This window comes from Cucurbita moschata, unplaced genomic scaffold (genome assembly GCF_002738365.1).
Source record: "Cucurbita moschata cultivar Rifu unplaced genomic scaffold, Cmos_1.0 Cmo_Scf00010, whole genome shotgun sequence".
Classification (NCBI taxonomy): Eukaryota; Viridiplantae; Streptophyta; class Magnoliopsida; order Cucurbitales; family Cucurbitaceae; genus Cucurbita; species Cucurbita moschata.
In genome coordinates this window covers 618,343-636,211 of record NW_019268526.1, presented here as the reverse complement: position 1 = coordinate 636,211, position 17,869 = coordinate 618,343, and the positions used below count along the sequence as shown (strand labels likewise).

General features: G+C 36.8%; 3 protein-coding genes across 6 annotated transcripts in view; 2 read left to right on the top strand and 1 right to left on the bottom strand.

The window, feature by feature from the left end:
* Positions 1–3,306, top strand: part of LOC111448419 (DEAD-box ATP-dependent RNA helicase 42) — a 6,130-nt gene extending 2,824 nt beyond the window's left edge. Inside the window, exons 5-9 of one of the 2 annotated variants that reach the window (XM_023087995.1) lie at positions 2,030–2,125; positions 2,401–2,499; positions 2,592–2,651; positions 2,735–2,806; positions 3,284–3,306. In XM_023087995.1, coding sequence (XP_022943763.1) covers positions 2,030–2,125; positions 2,401–2,499; positions 2,592–2,651; positions 2,735–2,800 — 321 coding nt within the window. In that variant the 3' untranslated portion in view covers positions 2,801–2,806; positions 3,284–3,306. Of the gene's footprint in view, positions 1–2,029; positions 2,126–2,400; positions 2,500–2,591; positions 2,652–2,734; positions 3,127–3,283 lie in introns of those variants that run through there. The other variant, XM_023087994.1, reaches the window with a different exon arrangement.
* Positions 3,307–4,308: 1,002 nt separating this feature from the next.
* LOC111448420 (probable folate-biopterin transporter 7) lies at positions 4,309–8,319 on the top strand. Of its 2 annotated transcripts, XM_023087997.1 has the most exons (3): positions 4,309–4,747; positions 6,508–7,601; positions 8,060–8,319. In XM_023087997.1, the coding sequence occupies exons 1-2, from the start codon at positions 4,495–4,497 to the stop codon at positions 7,575–7,577; spliced, it is 1,323 nt and encodes a 440-aa protein (XP_022943765.1). In that variant the 5' UTR covers positions 4,309–4,494; the 3' UTR covers positions 7,578–7,601; positions 8,060–8,319. The 2 variants fall into 2 exon arrangements, with proteins under 2 accessions (XP_022943765.1, XP_022943764.1); XM_023087996.1 differs by lacking the exon at positions 8,060–8,319 and having other exon boundaries at positions 6,508–7,659.
* Positions 8,320–9,180: 861 nt separating this feature from the next.
* LOC111448421 (maltose excess protein 1-like, chloroplastic) lies at positions 9,181–13,168 on the bottom strand. Of its 2 annotated transcripts, XM_023087999.1 has the most exons (9): positions 12,664–13,166; positions 12,384–12,557; positions 11,980–12,270; positions 11,805–11,894; positions 11,401–11,502; positions 10,431–10,549; positions 10,092–10,154; positions 9,945–10,006; positions 9,181–9,555 (listed from the first exon to the last, which is right to left on the bottom strand). In XM_023087999.1, exons 1-9 carry the CDS (start codon positions 12,907–12,909, stop codon positions 9,476–9,478), a joined length of 1,227 nt encoding a protein of 408 aa, XP_022943767.1. In that variant the 5' UTR covers positions 12,910–13,166; the 3' UTR covers positions 9,181–9,475. The 2 variants fall into 2 exon arrangements, with proteins under 2 accessions (XP_022943767.1, XP_022943768.1); XM_023088000.1 differs by lacking the exons at positions 9,181–9,555; positions 9,945–10,006; positions 10,092–10,154 and adding an exon at positions 10,161–10,360 and having other exon boundaries at positions 10,395–10,549; positions 12,664–13,168.
* Positions 13,169–17,869: the final 4,701 nt, after the last annotated feature.

The following is a 17,869-nucleotide window of genomic DNA, read 5'->3' as shown; positions in this document are numbered from 1 at the left end:
TACATAATGGCTAATTATGGCCATAAAGTGTGAATGTTACAACTTTTGTAATGCCTTTAATAGTTTCATTTTGAGGCTATATAAAGCCTTGTATGTTATATTTGTAAGGAAGACTTAGAAGATATATTAAAAGAAGCATTTGTGCTTTTCTTTAGCCAATGGCTAAGTTTATTTGCAACTCTATGTAGTTTAGGTTGCATGTAGAATCATTCAAGCTCGACATGATCAATCTTGCTTGTGGAGTGATTCGAATCTCAATCAAGTGTTCTTGTCTTGAGATATTTGATCAACAAGAATCATTGAAGCTAGACATGATCGATCTTGCTTCTGGAGTGATTCGAATCTCAAACAAAGTGTTCTTTGCTTGAGATATTCGATCAACAAGGTAATCCGAATCTTACTCCCCTTGTATTGATTCCTTATCTTATCATTTGGTATCAGAGCCAGGTTTGGATTACCTTATTGATCAATAAGGTAATCCAAATGATAAGATAAGGAATCAATACAAGGGGAGTAAGATTCGGATTACCTTGTTGATCGAATATCTCAAGCAAAGAACACTTTGTTTGAGATTCGAATCACTCCAGAAGCAAGATCGATCATGTCTAGCTTCAATGATTCTTGTTGATCAAATATCTCAAGACAAGAACACTTGATTGAGATTCGAATCACTCCACAAGCAAGATTGATCATGTCGAGCTTGAATGATTCTACATGCAACCTAAACTACATAGAGTTGCAAATAAACTTAGCCATTGGCTAAAGAAAAGCACAAATGCTTCTTTTAATATATCTTCTAAGTCTTCCTTACAAATATAACATACAAGGCTTTATATAGCCTCAAAATGAAACTATTAAAGGCATTACAAAAGTTGTAACATTCACACTTTATGGCCATAATTAGCCATTATGTAAATGTAACCGAAATTAAATAAAATGTCTTAAAATACAATAACTCTAAATTATAACCCACCCAAAATTTACAACAATCAAACTTTATTCTTCTTCAATGTAGCATGAATTGAAACATCTTTTGATAATTTTGACAACCTTTTCTTCACATCTTCATTGAAGCATATTGTATGATTGATGTCTCTTGGTTCATATCAGAACTCGATTGAGTTCGTGGGGAACGAAGATGGAGTGGTCGTGATGCCCACCGCCTAGTGTGTTCCTAGTCCTTTCTTGGAAGGTTTAGACTGGTGTCCCATCTGTTGAGGATTATTGGGAGTGAGTCTCACGTTGGTTAATTTAGTGGAAGATCATGGGTTTATAAGTGTGGAATACTATCTCCATTGGAATGAGACCTCTTGGGAAAGCCCAAAGCAAAGCCATGAGAGCTTATGCTCAAAGTGGACAATATCATACCATTGTGGAGAGTCGTGATTCCTAACACCATCTTAGAAAGGGAAAGGGAAACAGAAGAGTTGGAAGCTCCTTTTACTTTGGGAGGAAATTTGCGTGGTAGTATTTGACTTCGATAGGAATAGATCGCTTGGTGGGTCCACTGACCCATAACCTGAAGAGCGTTAGCCCGAATCGACTTGCATTAACCAAACTACCTGAGCCCGAATCCACTCTTGCTACCAACTTGCTCAACCGATTCCCCTATGACTCTTTACGCTTCCATGAGTGTGTTTCACTGTCTGGGCAAGATTTTGGCACCTCTTTAGAGGTTCAAACACATCTTCTAGGATCCATGTGGGGTTCCTATTGATTTGTTCCCATGAAAGCATCTTTGGAAACAGTAATGTCTGTTTTGTCAACATTTGCTTCAATCATCATCGTTGATCCTGTTGGAGAGCCAGAGACCAACACCCTTGAGTCCCCACTGAATTAGAGCCCCCCTTCCCACCTATCTGCCTATAAATGATGTTAGCTCAAGATCCATCAGCCACCTTTTTGTTCTATGAGAGATAGCAAAAAGAAAAAATGTTCTATATCAAATTGCCTTGGTGTGGCACAATGAGCATTTTGCCTTGTAATTTTTCAGTTTACGTTTTAAATGTGTATTGATGCTCTTAAGCAGGCATATGAGAAATGTTTCCAAAATCTTCATTATGTGGAACGCCACGAGGAGCACACAATTGCACATGCAGTACAGACGGAATACAAGAAAACAAAGGTATTCGACCATTTCTAGTTTTCTTCTCTGCATCGAAAGTTCTTATCTCGGATCGAGGAGTCCCAGCCCTCCTGCACCGGGAAAACATCAGGGGCTAAATACCTGTGGTGGACAAGGCGGATGAGTCGTATATACTGACTGCTGGACAACAACGACAACCGTCTCTTGTCTAGTTTTGGATGATCCATATCCAGTTGATCGATTTCTGTCATTTGATAGAAAGTTATGGTTCCTTTCTGTTCTTAAATCTCCTTTTTGTTGTTGTGTTTGTTAAGGTATATCTTTGGCCAGCATCAACTAGCACAGGCATGAAAGCAGGGAAAACTGTTCAAACTGTTCTGAATCTGGCTGGTTTTAAAAACGTCAAATCTAAGGTAATTTCTTCATCTCCTTTGTTGTGGAGATCAACATAAAATGTATTCTCTCTTCCCTCCTCCACTGCCTCTAACTCGAGTTCAAATAACAGGTCGTTGGCTCAAGGAACCCCCACAACACTCTGAAGGCCCTCTTCAAAGCTCTGAATGCAGTTAGTAGCTATGAAATTAACATTGTTAATATATCTTCATACAACATTCTGCTAACAATTATATTATACGTCATGTGTTCCAGATCGAGACTCCAAAAGATATTCAAGAAAAGTTCGGACGGACTGTTGTCGAGAAGTACTTGCTATGATACGAGGTTTTCTTTTTCCTTCCTTTTCCATACTTTCTCGGGTCGAGTCTGTTCTTTTTGTTGATTCTAACTCGAAAAGGTATTGGTATTGGTTTTGAATGAGATGTAGAAAATGGAATTTTGGTATTTAACTTAAGAAATCATGGATCGTAACTTGCGTTAAACTTTTGATCATCTTTTTCTTTTCCTTCCATTTTTGTAGCTTTTTTGGTTCATCTATAAAGGAATTTGTTCTTAGTGGTTGTCTTTCTCCTTTTGGACTTCAACTTTATGGTATTCTTGGGTTACGTGAACTTAGAATTCAAATATCACTTAGATTCCTTCCTCTTCTGCCATTCCTTAAAGCCATCAGCTTCTTTATTGTTCTTACATTTTTTTTTTGCTTTCATTGTGACTTGTCTTGTCTTGTAATGTTCTTATTCGACACCCAACAAACACGTAACCCGGCTCGAAAAGGGATTGTTTTGATTATGATTTTAACAGGTTTGTGTGTGTGAATTAAGGAGTCGAGATGTTCGAATTCGTGTTTTTTTATAATCAGTATGGAGAGATAATTTTAGAAATTAATATATATTTTTTGAATGTAAATGAACATTCTAGAAAATTAAATCTTTCATAGACGTTTTGACGTTTTAACGATGAAATCGTAATTGAATCCGAGAAGTAAAAAAATTATATCCATAAAATTTATTTATAATATTTGATCAATTATATTATTTATATAGTAATGGTTGCTTAGTTGACTATGTTAGCTATTTATTTATAATTTATCGTTTGTAGTTTTAAAGTATAAAAATGAGTTCGGTGTTTTAAAATATAAAAATGAGTTTGGAGTTTCGTATTTATAAATATTTATGAGCAATTCCATTAAATACTTATAAAGTAAGGGTCGAAAAGAAATATTTCCAATCTTAACATATAAACAATACCAATAATTAAAAATTATTAAAAATCGATTTATTCTCATGGTCGGTGTCTAACTTGTTTTTTTCTATTGAATGTAATAAAATTATTGATTTTATTTGAAAACACCATGCAGTTTTTAAACAAAAAAAAAAAATGAAAACAAGATTTATACTTTATGATTACAAGAATTAGACACAAATACTAAAAATAACATTTCTTTATTTTAAATAAATTTTAAATTTTAATAATTTTCTTATTCAATCATTATATTTTCTAAAAATTACAAAATGTATTAATTTAAACAATTTTATTAGGTTTAATGAATGACTATTAAACATTTTTTTGTTTAAGTACAAGAAAATTATAAAAATACAAAAGTTAGATCAGAATTTTATTAATTGGAAAATATTTTTTATTTTATTTATTTATTGATTGTAATAAAAATATTGGAAGAATAATTAAAATAAAAGGCCTTTTATTTAAATTGGCTTAGTCTACAAGTAAAGGGCGTGGAACAAAATAAAAATTAAAATGAAAAAATAAAATGAAAAAAAGAAAGAAAAATGAAATTGTCACCACGTGTCGAATGGCATCAGCTTTTTGCAATATGAAATGACACTTAAAATTCACAACGCCACCACCACCTTCGCCGCCACTGTCTCCACCGTACCTGCAACCTTCCTTCCTTCTCTGCAAATTCTGCATTCATTTTCTTCAATCTTTCTGCATTCATTTTCTTCAATTTTCGCATTGAATCGTCTTTTTTTTTTTCTTTTTTACCCTCGATTATGTCCGAATCCAATGCTAATAATCCGATCCGCAAGGTTCTCGGATTGGGATATTGGGTTCAGGGTTTCCGTTGCTTCCCATGGATGGCGGTTAACTTCTTCCTCAAGGACGGCCTCAATGTAGATCCTTCTACTCTTCAGCTTCTTCAAAACTCCGCTAATCTTCCTATGGTCGCGAAGCCTCTGTACGGGATTCTCTCTGACGCCGTTTATATTTCTGGCCAACATCGGATCCCTTACATCGCCATTGGAGGTAAACTTCCTTTGTATTGCTTGAATCTCCTGGATTTCGCCTTTTGTTCTGTGTTGTGTTTCGATTGTGTTATTAAGTTTATTTGTTGTTTTCGAAATTGTGGAATATGTTTACGAAACAAGTTGAATTCTGGTGTTCTTTTGAAATCAATTTCGGATCCCGCCTTGAATTTTAGGGAGTTTTGATGAAAGAACACTGCTGAGATGGTTACAAGTCCTGAGGCCTCTCTTCATTCACTAATTTTTCTGTCTTTGTTCTGAACTAATGCTATGTCTAAATTATATTCAAATGACCAGATAGCATCATTCTATAATGAAACAGAAATCTTAATAAGCATTACAATCTTTGAGATTTATATTTCATTATAGGCAGGGAAATTCTGTGTGTGTGATATGCAAACGATGCCAACGTTATTGGTTCCATAATTGTAAAACGTATGCTTCTATCTGTTATACAACCTGAATAAGATCCTACAAACGATTTGCATTGCTAACTCGTTAGGCATATGACCTCGACCAAGAGACCAAGATGTTAGAAGTTCGAATCTCCCAACCCGACATGTTGTTGAACTTGAATTAAGGTTACCATGGGAGATAACCGATTAACCTAGTGTTTCTTGGTCAAGCATTTGGGCTAAAATCACTGTGCATTTGTTTTCAAGTTCCTTGAGGTAGTTTTGACGTTTTTTCAAAGCACTTTTATGCTAATCTAATCTCAAATGGGAGATGCCTTTTGGCATAGGCAAAATGATTTTGACCATGCAGAAAGCAGCTTCGCCAAATTCATTTACAAAATAATATTATTAGATAAATGCTACCTTTTTTGGGTAAGCAAGATCTGGTACAGAGAGGATAGAAGGCAGCTTTCTTTCAGTATCTTGGAAAGCAGCTTGTAAGAACTGTGAACTGAAGTGGTTTTCTATAAATTGTCTGTCATAAGCTTCTCTGTAAGCTTTTCTACATGATTGCTTTTGTTATTCTCAAGTGTCAGATCCCACCTCGTTGGAGAGGAGAATGAAACATTTTTTATAAGGGTGTGGAAACCTATTCCTAGTAGATGCGTTGTAAAAAACTTTGAGGAGAAGTCCGAAAGGAAAAGCCAAAAAAGAACAATATCTGCTAGCGGTGGACTTGGACCGTTACAAATGGTATCAAAGCCAGACATCGGGCGATGTGCCAGCAAGGAGGCTGAGCCCCAAAAGGGGGTTGCCACAAGGTGGTGTGCCAGCAAGGACGCTGGGCCCCGAAGGGAGATGGGTTGGGGGGTCCCACATCGGTTGGAGAAGGGAACGAGTGCCAGCAAGGACGCTGGGCCCTAAAGGAGGTGGATTGTGAAATCCCACGTCGGTTGGGGAGGAGAACGAAATATTATTTATAAGAGTGTGAAAACTTCTCCGTGCAGATGCGTTGTAAAAATCTTTGAGAGGAAATCCAAAAGGAAAAGTTTAAAGAGGACAATATCTACTAACAGTGGCTTGGGCCGTTACAATAAGCTTCCGTAAGATTTTCTACATGATAGCTGATTATGTAAGTTTTTGGAGAAATGAATTGGTATTACCACTGATACATTAGTTTATGTGCTGGAGTTTTAGGAAGCTATGCGCCAAGTATTTATCATGAGTTATAAATGTGAATTGGTCAAATCGTTTATCAATTATTTTCATCCTTTCATTTGTCTGATAATTAATTTACTTGAGACTCTCATTTTATTGTCAATTTTTTTTTAAAAAAGTATTCCTCTTATGCTTTATGTTGATGCAGCTCTCCTACAAGCAGTATCATGGATACCCATAGCAACTATGTCACCCTCAAGTATTTCAGTTTTCACGATCAGCATATATCTTCTCCTTAGCAACCTCGGTGCTTCAATAGCGGAGGTCGCTAACGATGCCATCGTTGCAGAGGCAGGAAAGCAGCCCACTTCTTCCAAGAATTCTCGAGCATCTTCATCAGGTGAGCTACAAGCATTTGTTTGGGTAGCATCCTCTGCTGGTGGGATTCTTGGAAATCTTCTCGGAGGCATCGGTATCGATAGGTTTTCACCTCAAGAAATGTTCCTATTCTTTGGTCTTCTTCTTTTGCTTCAGTTTTTATTAACCATCATCGTTCGTGAACGTTCTCTTAATCTCCCTCAGAGCTCAACCAGTGCTGGTATCAAGAAACAGCTCTCACAACTTTTCGTCGTGCTAAAAAGACCCGAAATTGTGTATTCCATAACATGGTTTGCTGCATCTTACAGCATAATACCTGCACTGACTGGCACCATGTTTTTTTATCAGACAGAGCATTTGAAAATTGAGTCATCTGTTTTGGGCATCTCTAAAGTTATTGGCCAAGCAGCCCTGCTATTATGGGGTGTAATTTACAATCGTCATCTGAAGTCGATCCCGTCTAGGAAACTTATATCAAGTATCCAGGTTTTGATGGCGGTGTTCATGATCTCGGACATGCTGTTCGTGAAGGGAGTGTATCGAGAAATGGGCATGCCAGACTTCGTATATGTTGTTTTGTTCTCTGGTCTTTCAGAGGTTCTGTTGTTCTTCAAGATCTTGCCATTCAGTGTTCTGATAGCTCAGCTTTGCCCACCAGGATGTGAGGGCTCTCTCATGGCTTTTGTAATGTCAGCCATCGCCCTCGCGTTCATAGTGAGCGGATGTCTCGGTGTAGCGCTTGCGTCTTACGTTGGCGTCACAGCAAATGAGTTTTCTGGGCTCCCTAATGGTCTAATAATACAGGCAGTGTGCACTGTTCTGCCATTGTCATGTTCATGGTGCATCCCTGATGATGTCAAAGCCAAAGGTAGAGATAAAGACTCCAAAAAGCAGCAGTAGCACAATGGAAGAATGGTTAGCATGGTCAGTGAATTTGAATATACATATTATATTCCATTATTTATATTCCATTTTATAACGATTTTGTTATAAATTTTTTATTTTTAAGATTAAGCTCATGAGCATTTTTCAAATCTTAGTTTTCATATACTTTATAAACAATGTCACGTACAAGTTAAAAATAAAATCATTAAATCAATTCAAAAAATATGTAAGAAACAAAAACGAACAATAGGTTCAAAAACTAGAAAACAAAACAATCAAATCCAATTATTGTAACACTGGTTCTATGGTTTTCATGTGGCGCCTTTTTCATCTGCACAAGGATGTCTTATCTTTACTTGAAATGTAAGAGTAGAACACGACTTGTGTAGGTTAAAAAATATTGAAATGTAAGAGTAATGGAGACATACGCATACATGATGAGATCTATCTTTTAAAACGACATAACATGATCTTGAGCTCTTTCTTGTTTGGAGCAGGATTGAATGTGTGGTACTTTCTCACACACGGCCCATACATGAACACATGGACCCACCAGACGGGCTCGTATACGTACCCCTAGGCCTGGCTTGATCGGGCTAAATGCGCTAATGGGTCGCCAACACCGCAAGGAAAGACTTGCATGATATCATGACGAACATAGATATCAAAGCGTCTGTAATAACATAACACAATGGGGAAGTATCCCGATGCACATGAAATACATAAAATACATGAGATCTCCATGGTTTAAAATCATAACATATAATAAGAATCATCTCGTTCTTCTCTTAGTACACATATGAGTCATGTATGCACAGTGTAGTATAATCTATCTTCTTTCTTCTCATCATGGCTTTTATCTTACATTATCATAGTGTAGTATAATCTATAACATGACTTTGCATGACATGACATAGCATAACATTCAATACATTTCATATCATACATATCATGACATAATAGGACATCACATACATACATAACATGGCATCGTATGTTATCACATAACATACATAAACATAGCATGACATTATGACGCATGAATGAGTCACAGGGCATGTGTCATCATACATCATACAATTATTTGGACCATACAATTGTAAAACTAGTTACTTTATTTAAGACCTAGAGATCTACTCGTATGCACAATAGAACTAATGTTAATGGATACAACTATTACCAAGTAGTGTCTCTTTACCTAAAAAGTATGTTTTACCCTTACAATTACATCTTATAACTTAGTACCATTGATCGTGCCCTATTGGTCAAGTCCTAGAATCAACCCTCAAAGAAATTAGGAAGGAAATGAATTATTCATTCGCGTGACGGGAAACATTGGATTTTAGTTTGATTTTATTAAAAATTAAAATAATCTTACTTTTATAAAAATTGTGACCGACAAATTTTTGGGATGTGTTCTTATGAGATGAATCTTCCTCCCATGAGATATCCCTAGCTATGATGGAAACACAGAACCTAAAGTTTTAGTTCGGTCAAAGTAGATGGCTAAATTGTTATTACTAAAGTTTAAGGACTAAATTGATATAACTTCGAAAGTACAAACTAAAGTTAAAGAACTCGCTACGGAAGCTCGGATCAAACTTGAACATATCTAAGATTTATGCTTTGAAGAGGATAAGATGAGTGTTGAAAGAACAAAAACAATAGTTTATGCTTAGTGTAAAGAGTGATTCTAATAAACCACATAATTTGGCCCTTATTGTAATATACAACAAAGCTGTGTATATTTATTTCAAACCATAATATGTACCCAAAAAAAATCAAAGAGCTACGGAGAAAAAAAATCAAAGAGCTTAGATTGCTGTTTTCCCTGCTCAAAACTCTGTCCAGCTTGAGAAGTTGCTACCATTTGTCGAAATCTGGCTTAAATTCGAGCTCGAATTTGGCAGTCATTACCCAGAAAGTAGCTCCTTAAGAGATGTAAGAGGCGAGCGGAATCCATACACCACAGAGTCTCTCCAGAAGAAAAAGCCTATAGGATTAAGCAGCATTAGATATCTAGAAGTCATTAGACAACGTGCTTAGTTTGTTTCTCTACTATAGCAAGATCAGATATCTAGATGGCGTTTAATATCATTCATGTTTCTACTAGGCGTCTTTTTAGCTATGCAGTATATGTTGAGGATTATTGGGAGTGAGTCCCACGTTGGTTAATTTAGTGGAAGATCATGAGTTTATAAGTGGGGAATACTATCTCCATTCGTATGAGGCCAAAGCCCAAAGCAAAGCCACGAGAGCTTATGCTCAAAGTGGCAATATCATACCATTGTGGAGAGTCGTGATTTCTAACAGTTTACACCTCACGTGGTCTAAAATTTTCGAGAATATTTACAAATGAACTAGAAAGGAAGAGAAGAGAACCTATCCAGGAGAATAGAGCAGCAGTTGCAGCAATGAAGAATTCCCTGCTCACGCCATTGCAACTGTTGTAGGAACCATAAACACACTCACTCAACTACTGCTAAGGTAAGAAAAAATGCAGATGTATCAAAATGATCAGCAGCTTACCAGTACAAGCATACTATGTTACCATATCCGTAAAACAACATCGCCCAACCCGAACCCAAAAACCTGCAATTTCCGTTCAAATGATCATTATCAAGGCTGGTTACAATGTTATATACTCTGCAATCGTCGTGGTCGTGCACCTTAGGGCCAAAAGATGGAAGATTATTTGTATCGATCGACCCGTTTTCATAATATGCAAGAAAGATGTTTACTTTTGGGAAGAGACACTACACATTTGTACTCTAAGTGAAGATCATGTTTCCCAACACTTAACGAAAAGGAACGAAATAGACATGACTAAATAGACGTGAAAGTTCTGATTCAGGGAAATAAGATTACCACATGAAGTCTCGAATGAATAGCGCACGTGGGAGTACAAGACCGTTTCCGATCAGGGCAAGAAACATTGTGAGAGCTGATAAGCCTTTGATGTTCTCAGGATTTAGATAATTAGTCCACTGAACAAACAGCATATATTGTCGTTAGAGATAAAGTAAAGATGTATTAGTGTATATTTTGTAACAGTTCAAGTCCATCGCTAGTCCGTTTTGGCCCGTTACATATCGCCGTCAACCTCACGGTTTTAAAACGCGTCTGTTAGGGAGAGGTTTCCACACTCTTATAAGAAATGCTTTGTTCCCCTCTCTAGTCGATGTTCCCCTCTCCAACCGATGTGGGATCTCACATCGGTTGGAGATGTGGAATCTCACATCACAACCGATGTGGGACTTTGTAACAGTCCAAACCCACCACTAGTAAATATTGTTCACTTTGGCCCGTTACTTATCGTCGTCAACCTCATAGTTTTAAAACGCGTCTGTTAGGGAGAGGTTTTCACACCCTTATAAGGAATTCTTTGCTTCCCTCTCCAACCGATGTGGGATCTCACATCACAACCCATGTGGGATTTTATAACAGCCCAAACCCACTGCTAACAAATATTGTTCGATTTGGCCCGTTACGTATCGTCGTCAACCTCACGGTTTTAAAACACGTCATTAGGGAGAGGTTTCCACACCCTTATAAGGAATGCTCTGTTCCCTTCTCCAACCGATGTGGGATCCACATTGATTGGAGATGTGGGATCTCACATCACAACCGATGTGAGATTTCGTAATAGCCCAAGCCCATCGCTAGCAAATATTGTTCGCTTTGGCCCATTACGCATCGTCGTCAACCTCATGGTTTTAAAACGCATCTGTTAGAGAGAAGTTTCCACACCCTTATAAAGAATGCTTTGTTCACCTCTCCAACCGATGCGGGATCTCACATATTTATATCATACTAAAAGTTCAAACAGGACAAATACCATTTGCGAAACCGGCATCCACATGAAGAGGAGTGTTGCTGTCCATCCAGATAATGCTCCAACAAATTTCACACCTTCCTCAGGAAGTTTTCCAGCTCGAGCCTGTAAATCTTACAAAACACCTTTAAGGGATGTTGAACTAGATCGCAGCAATAACATTTTATCACCATGATAAGAACAGAACAGATAGCAATCTTGGTTTCACATCTCAACTTCACATTATTCCATTTAATGAACATATAAACGTAAGAAAACATGTCAGAAAGATCAGGATTTTGCCTATTTGGTGCAAGTTTTGCAACACCATTATTGACAGAGATACTCAATCCTCACAAACACGAGATTTTGAGCAGCATATTTCATTAAACAGAGTAGCAAATGCAAGCAGAAACAAAACATTCTACCGAAGCAACGGCTAGCAATGCTGCGACCAAAGCGGTTATCCCCGGCAAGATACTATTCGGTATGAATGGAACAAACGTAGACCACATAACCTACAAGGAAAAACATCTCTGAGACAAATTTTACTATAAAATGGTATCATCTCAGGAATGAAGGTGAGGCTAGAACAGAGATTACCTGGGGGAGCACAGAAAACCCACCAACAGTGATGAAATCTTCCCAAAATTTCAAGATTTGAACAGGAAGAACATTAAAGTAATTCATAAAGTTTATAAGAAGACCAGAAGACACAACAGCCGATGTAGCTAGAAAGTAAGGCAGTGGCATGGCCCCAGCTATTGCAAGCTGAGCAAAAACTATAAACGTTGTAACTGATCCTAATGTTTGAATCACCATGGCCTCTTTTTCCCTCTTCTTTGCAAAGTATGATAGCAATGAAAGGTTCCCAAGCAAACCAGTTAACATCCCCTACATGTATAATAGAATGGACTCGAATTATCAAGAAAACACTAAATATTATGCACATGACTCAACACTTTATTGTCACTTTCTTAAATCTTTGAATTGGAAGTAGTTCTTACCAGCCATGGAACAGCCAACAGCGCTGTTGTGTTTCCTGCTAAAAGGTTTCGAGTATTAAGGATAATCTGAGGCAACTGCAGCAACATAAAAGGAACATTTGCTGCTCCGGAGAACTTTGCTGTTAATGAACTCCACTCCTCAAGCCTTTTGCTGTCACTTAAAGTCTCAGATCCCTTTCACAATTTGAAAAGAGATCGTCAGTTCAACAACACAAAAGATCTGCTGGGATAACAAATGACGATGCTAAAATTGAATTAATGAAGAAGATACGATAGCAACCTGGTGATGTGACTGAGGGACGTCGGATTCCAAGGCAGCTATCGGCGGAAGACGGCGGTGGAGCAAGGTTAATCGAGAACTGTATGGCTTCAAACAAAAGCAATTGTGGGGATTTGGGCTATTCAGAGGCAACGAGAGGGAAATGGGCTTCGAAGGAATCGAAGCCGGGAAGAACCCAAGTGGGTTTCGTGGTAAAGGAGTTCTTCCACCATTTGAAGCCAATGGGAACTTAACCGCCATTAACATCGTGCGAAGCTCGGATTTCTGACAGACCCACCTGCAATTGATTCGCTAGAAACACAGAGAGACGGTGAATTGGGGATTGGAGAAATGGGAGGTGAGGCGTGGAAAGAATCTCGATTAAAAGTGTTAATAGGACAAGGATGATCCTGTCTGGAGTGTTTATGAGATGGGTGAGAGAGATATTTAGGGACGATCAGCATTTCGTTTCAGGTAGTTGCTTGAAAAGGAAGGAGGTATGGGAAACAGAGAGAAGCAGCCGGGTTCGGCACAAGATCCAATTTGATGAGTAATTTTGACAAACCTCACATGCCATGGCCATTGGACGTCTCATTCGAACTTTTTTTTCTTTCCTTTTTTCTTGTTCTTCTAAAAATGATTTTCATTTCAAGTTGTAAAGGTGTTTTTTCATGTTCATGCATTTAAGGGAACATTTTTTGTTTGGTAGAAATGTTCTTTTCAAGTTAGGGAGTTTCCAAACTCAAGATCTAAGCATCTTTTGCTATATTTTCTTTTTCTCTCCCCTCTCCTACCATCATTTTCTTTCCACCATCCTAATCACTGGAGTTTCTAAGATCTAAGTGATCGAAGTTGTTGAAATTCACCTCGTCGAAGAAGGAAAATATCATGTCGAAGGTGAAAAGGAAGATTTGATAAAGATCATACAGTGTTACAAATGTTTCTGATATGAACCAAGAGACATCAATCATACAATATACTTCAATGAAAATGTGAAGTAAATATTGTTGAAATTATCAAAAGATAGTTCAATTCATGCCACGTTGAAGAAGAATGAAGTTTCATATTATAAATTTTGGGTGGATTACAATTTAGAGTAATATAGAGTTATTGTATTTCATTAATGTATTTTAAGACTAGTTATTAGGTTACAATTACATAATGGTTAATTATGGGCATTAAGTATGAATGTTACACGTCTTGGAATGTGTTTAATAGTTTTATTTTGAGACTATATAAAGTCAGGTATGTTGTATTGGTAAGTAAACTTAATGTAGTAAAAAAAAAAAAAACATTCGTGCTTTCTTTAACTAATGGCTAAGTTTCTTTGCAATTATATGTAGTTTAGGTTGCATGTAGAATCATTCAAGCTTGACATGATCAATCTTGCTTGTAAAGTGATTTGAATCTCAAACAAGTGTTCTTACGTTGAGATGTTTGATCAACAAGAATCATTTAAGCTAGACATGATCGATCTTGTTTGTGGAGTGATTTGAATCTCAAACAATGTTCTTGCCTTGAGATATTCGATCAACAAGGTAATCCGAGTCTTACTCTACTTGTAGTGATTTCCACATATCAGTTTCAACTACATTTATTACACGATTCAAAACTAAGAAGATTCAATGAGCATTCATTATTCATCTAAGAAATTGGATACATTTAATCTTCATTTCATGTGTTACAAGAAATCTCATTTCTAGTTCAGAAATGAACATTTGCAAAGTTGAATTGAAGCCTCGGTTGCTACAAATAGCATTTGATTAATAATTTATTTGAAAACTTTATTTATAATTTTAATTTCATAATTTATTGTGGACTGAAGCGAGAAGTTACTTGTCCATATCGTTCTAGCTCTTTTTTATGAGACATTTGAAAGGCGGTGGGGAGTAACTTGTCAATCATGGTCATAACTTCTTATGGTGGACATTTGAAAGATAGCGAGAATAACTTGTGAATCATGGCCACCAATGACATATGAAGTTGGAGGTTTATTTCGTAGAAAGACTATAAATACCCACAAAATAATAGGTAAAAATCAGATTCTAGTAGAATGAAATTGAGCTCTTAGGTGAGACTCTCGCCCTTAAAAATTTAAGCATAATCTTTGTCATTTTTTAGTTTTTAAGCAATTTTTATGATATATTGAATCCAAATTATTCTATCGGTGAAGTGACTTAATTTTAAACAAAGTTTCAAATCTTACTTCTACGTAATCATCAAAATTTTGTATATAAAATATGTTAATTTATTTGATTTAAGGTTTTTTTTTTTTTTTTTTTTTAACAAAAACAATAGTTGGGTTGAGGATTATGATTGCCCTATCAATTCGGTATTAGAGCCAAGTTACATGTTTGTGACCTACTCTAGAATTAATTTTATCTTTCATTTACGTAGTTGTTCGTCTCTTTTTCAAATCTGTTTATTTATTTACTTACTTTCCACTCGCTTTTAACTTTGTTCTATAGATCTTGAAAAAAAAAAAAACTATGATTTTGCTTCTTAATAGTATGAGAAATGGAGAAAAGATTGATGAAGCTAGGTGAAGAGAAGCACAAGTCGAGGCCATTACTCGTTTGAATCAAGTTATTAGTAACTTGATAGATCGGATGGAGAGGATTGAAATAATTTTAGGTAACCCTCACGGAAGGGAAGTTATCTAGAATGAAGAAGTTGAAATGAAGGGAAGTATTATTATGATATTTTATTAAACTTTATCTTTTATATTTTAATCTGTAGTAATGATCCTTTTGTTTTAATCCTTGACAAATCATGGTCATACTCATTTGAATTAAGTTATTAGTATCTTGACTTGTCTTGAATGAGCTGTGAAGTCGTTATTTGTCATTGTTAAAAGTGTGTTTGCTTTCAGGTTGAATTCATCTTCTGTTTGTTCTTTAGGAAAATTCACGTTCACCCGGCCAATGTCAAGTTCAACCTCTTTGCTTCATCATCTTTATTACCGGTGTAATGAAACTTTCTTTTAGAATCTCAGCATATACGACGTTCAAAGTTTCAAGCATTCAATGAATGGTGACTCATTTTCATTGTGTTTGGGCAAGAGAACACAACTTAAGCCATGAAGATTAGATACTTGATCATTCTTCAAAAGTTTAAGTTGTTGAACACTGTCATAAGCCCTATTCTCTAGGACCAAGTCCTATTCTCAAGGTCTTTTTAGGCTTGTTAGTTTATCTTTAGGTTTAGCAGAAGGCTATATAATGTCATTCTTTCTGCTATTGAAATCATCAAGTATTTTGAGTGTCATATTGTATGTCTTGAGTAACTTTGGTGTTGTGAGTACATTTATTCCGCTTTTGGCGCACAACAAGTGGTATCAGAGCCAGGTTGTAGTATTTGGGGGTATTGTGAAAGTTTGGGCCTCATCGACCATTAGACGTGCTCACAATCGTGTTTATTCTCTTGAAAATCAATTTTCAAGAATTGTGTTTTTGAGTTACATCCAGATTAATTATTGCAAATGGCAGAACCATCACGACGTGGATCGAGAGTGTGGAGTTCCAATCTCGAGGTAGAAAAATTTGATGGAACCAATAATTTTGGTGTTTGGTGAGGCGAAGTTAGCGATTTGCTGGTCATGCAAGACCTCGATGTTTCTCTCCAAGAGGAGATGCCTGAAGACATGACAGAAGCAGAATGGACGAAATTAAATCGGCAAGCCTGTGGAATTATTCGATCCTGTCTTGGTAAGGATCAGAAATATCCATTTATGAAGGTTACCATGACGAAAGAATTATGGGACAAGCTTGAAGCGAAATATATGAAGAAGAGTGTGGAAAATAAACTCTATTTGAAGAAGAAACTCTTCCGTTTTGACTACAAGGAAGGTATATCAATGGCTGAGCATTTGGATGATTTTAACAAAATCATCACTAATTTGCTCAATCTTGATGTTAAGATTGATGACGAGGACAAGGCGTTGTTGTTATTAAACTCTTTGCCGAAATCCTACGAGTTTTTAGTAACGACCCTACTACATGGAATCACTAATATTGATTTTGAAGATGTTTCAAATGCCTTAATAAACAATGAGATGCGAAAGAAGGAAAAGGAGACGTATCAAAGCTCTAGCTCAAATGTTCTCACTGCTCATGGAAGGACTTCTACTTGGAAAAGGAACGAATGTGGAGAGTCTCGATTAAAGTCGAGAGGTAGATCTGATAATTGGAGAAAACTTGATAAAAATGAGTGTGCATATTGTCGACAGAAAGGCCATTAGAAAAAAGATTGTTCGATCTTAAAAGAGAAGGGGTCGAAGTCCAATGTGGTTAGAGATGACGACACTGATACAGATGATGCCTTGACAATCTCCCTATCAGCCAGCCAAACCAATGAATGGATTCTTGATTCTGGGTGCTCCTATCATATGTGTCCCAACAAAGAGATGTTTTTGGACTTCAAAAAGTTCAATGGTGGAGTTGTCTATATGGGCAAGGATAGTACTTGCAAGATAATGGGAATCGGCTCAGTACAAATCAAGATGTTTGATGGGGTTATACGAAAACTCAAAGATGTGAGGTATGTCCCTGAATTGAAGAAAAATTTGATTTCACCTGGCGTTTTGGATGCGAGTTGTTATCGCATCATTTTGGAAGGAGGGAATTTGAAAGTAGCTCGTGGAGCTTTGGTGGCAATTACAGGAACTAGAAGAGGTAGCATATACTACCTCAATGGAACCAAAATAATTGGGCATGCTGCTGTGGCAAGTTCGAAAGAACAAGACATATCGAAATTATGGCACATGCGACTCGGGCATGCTGGTGAGAAGGCGCTTCAGACATTGGTGAACCAAGGAGTCCTTAAGGGTGTCACAACTAGAAAAATTGATTTCTGTGAACATTGTATATTTGGTAAACAAAAAATGTGAAGTTTGGTACAGCTATACACCAAACAAAGAGCATTTTGGATTATGTTCACACTGATGTATGGGGTCCCACAAAAAATGTCTCATTGGGAGGAAAGAGGTGGTTTGTCACCTTTATTGATGACTACTCGAAGAGAGTTTGGATGTATCTCATAAGGCACAAAAACGAGGTTCTCCAAATCTTCCTAGAGTGGAAGAAAATGGTAGAGAATCAGACGGACAAGAAAATCAAAAAGCTGAGATCAGACAACGGGGGAGAATATACTTATGATCCATTCCTTAAAGTATGTCAAGATGAAAGGATCGTTCGACACTTCACTGTTCCTGGTAAGCCACAACAAA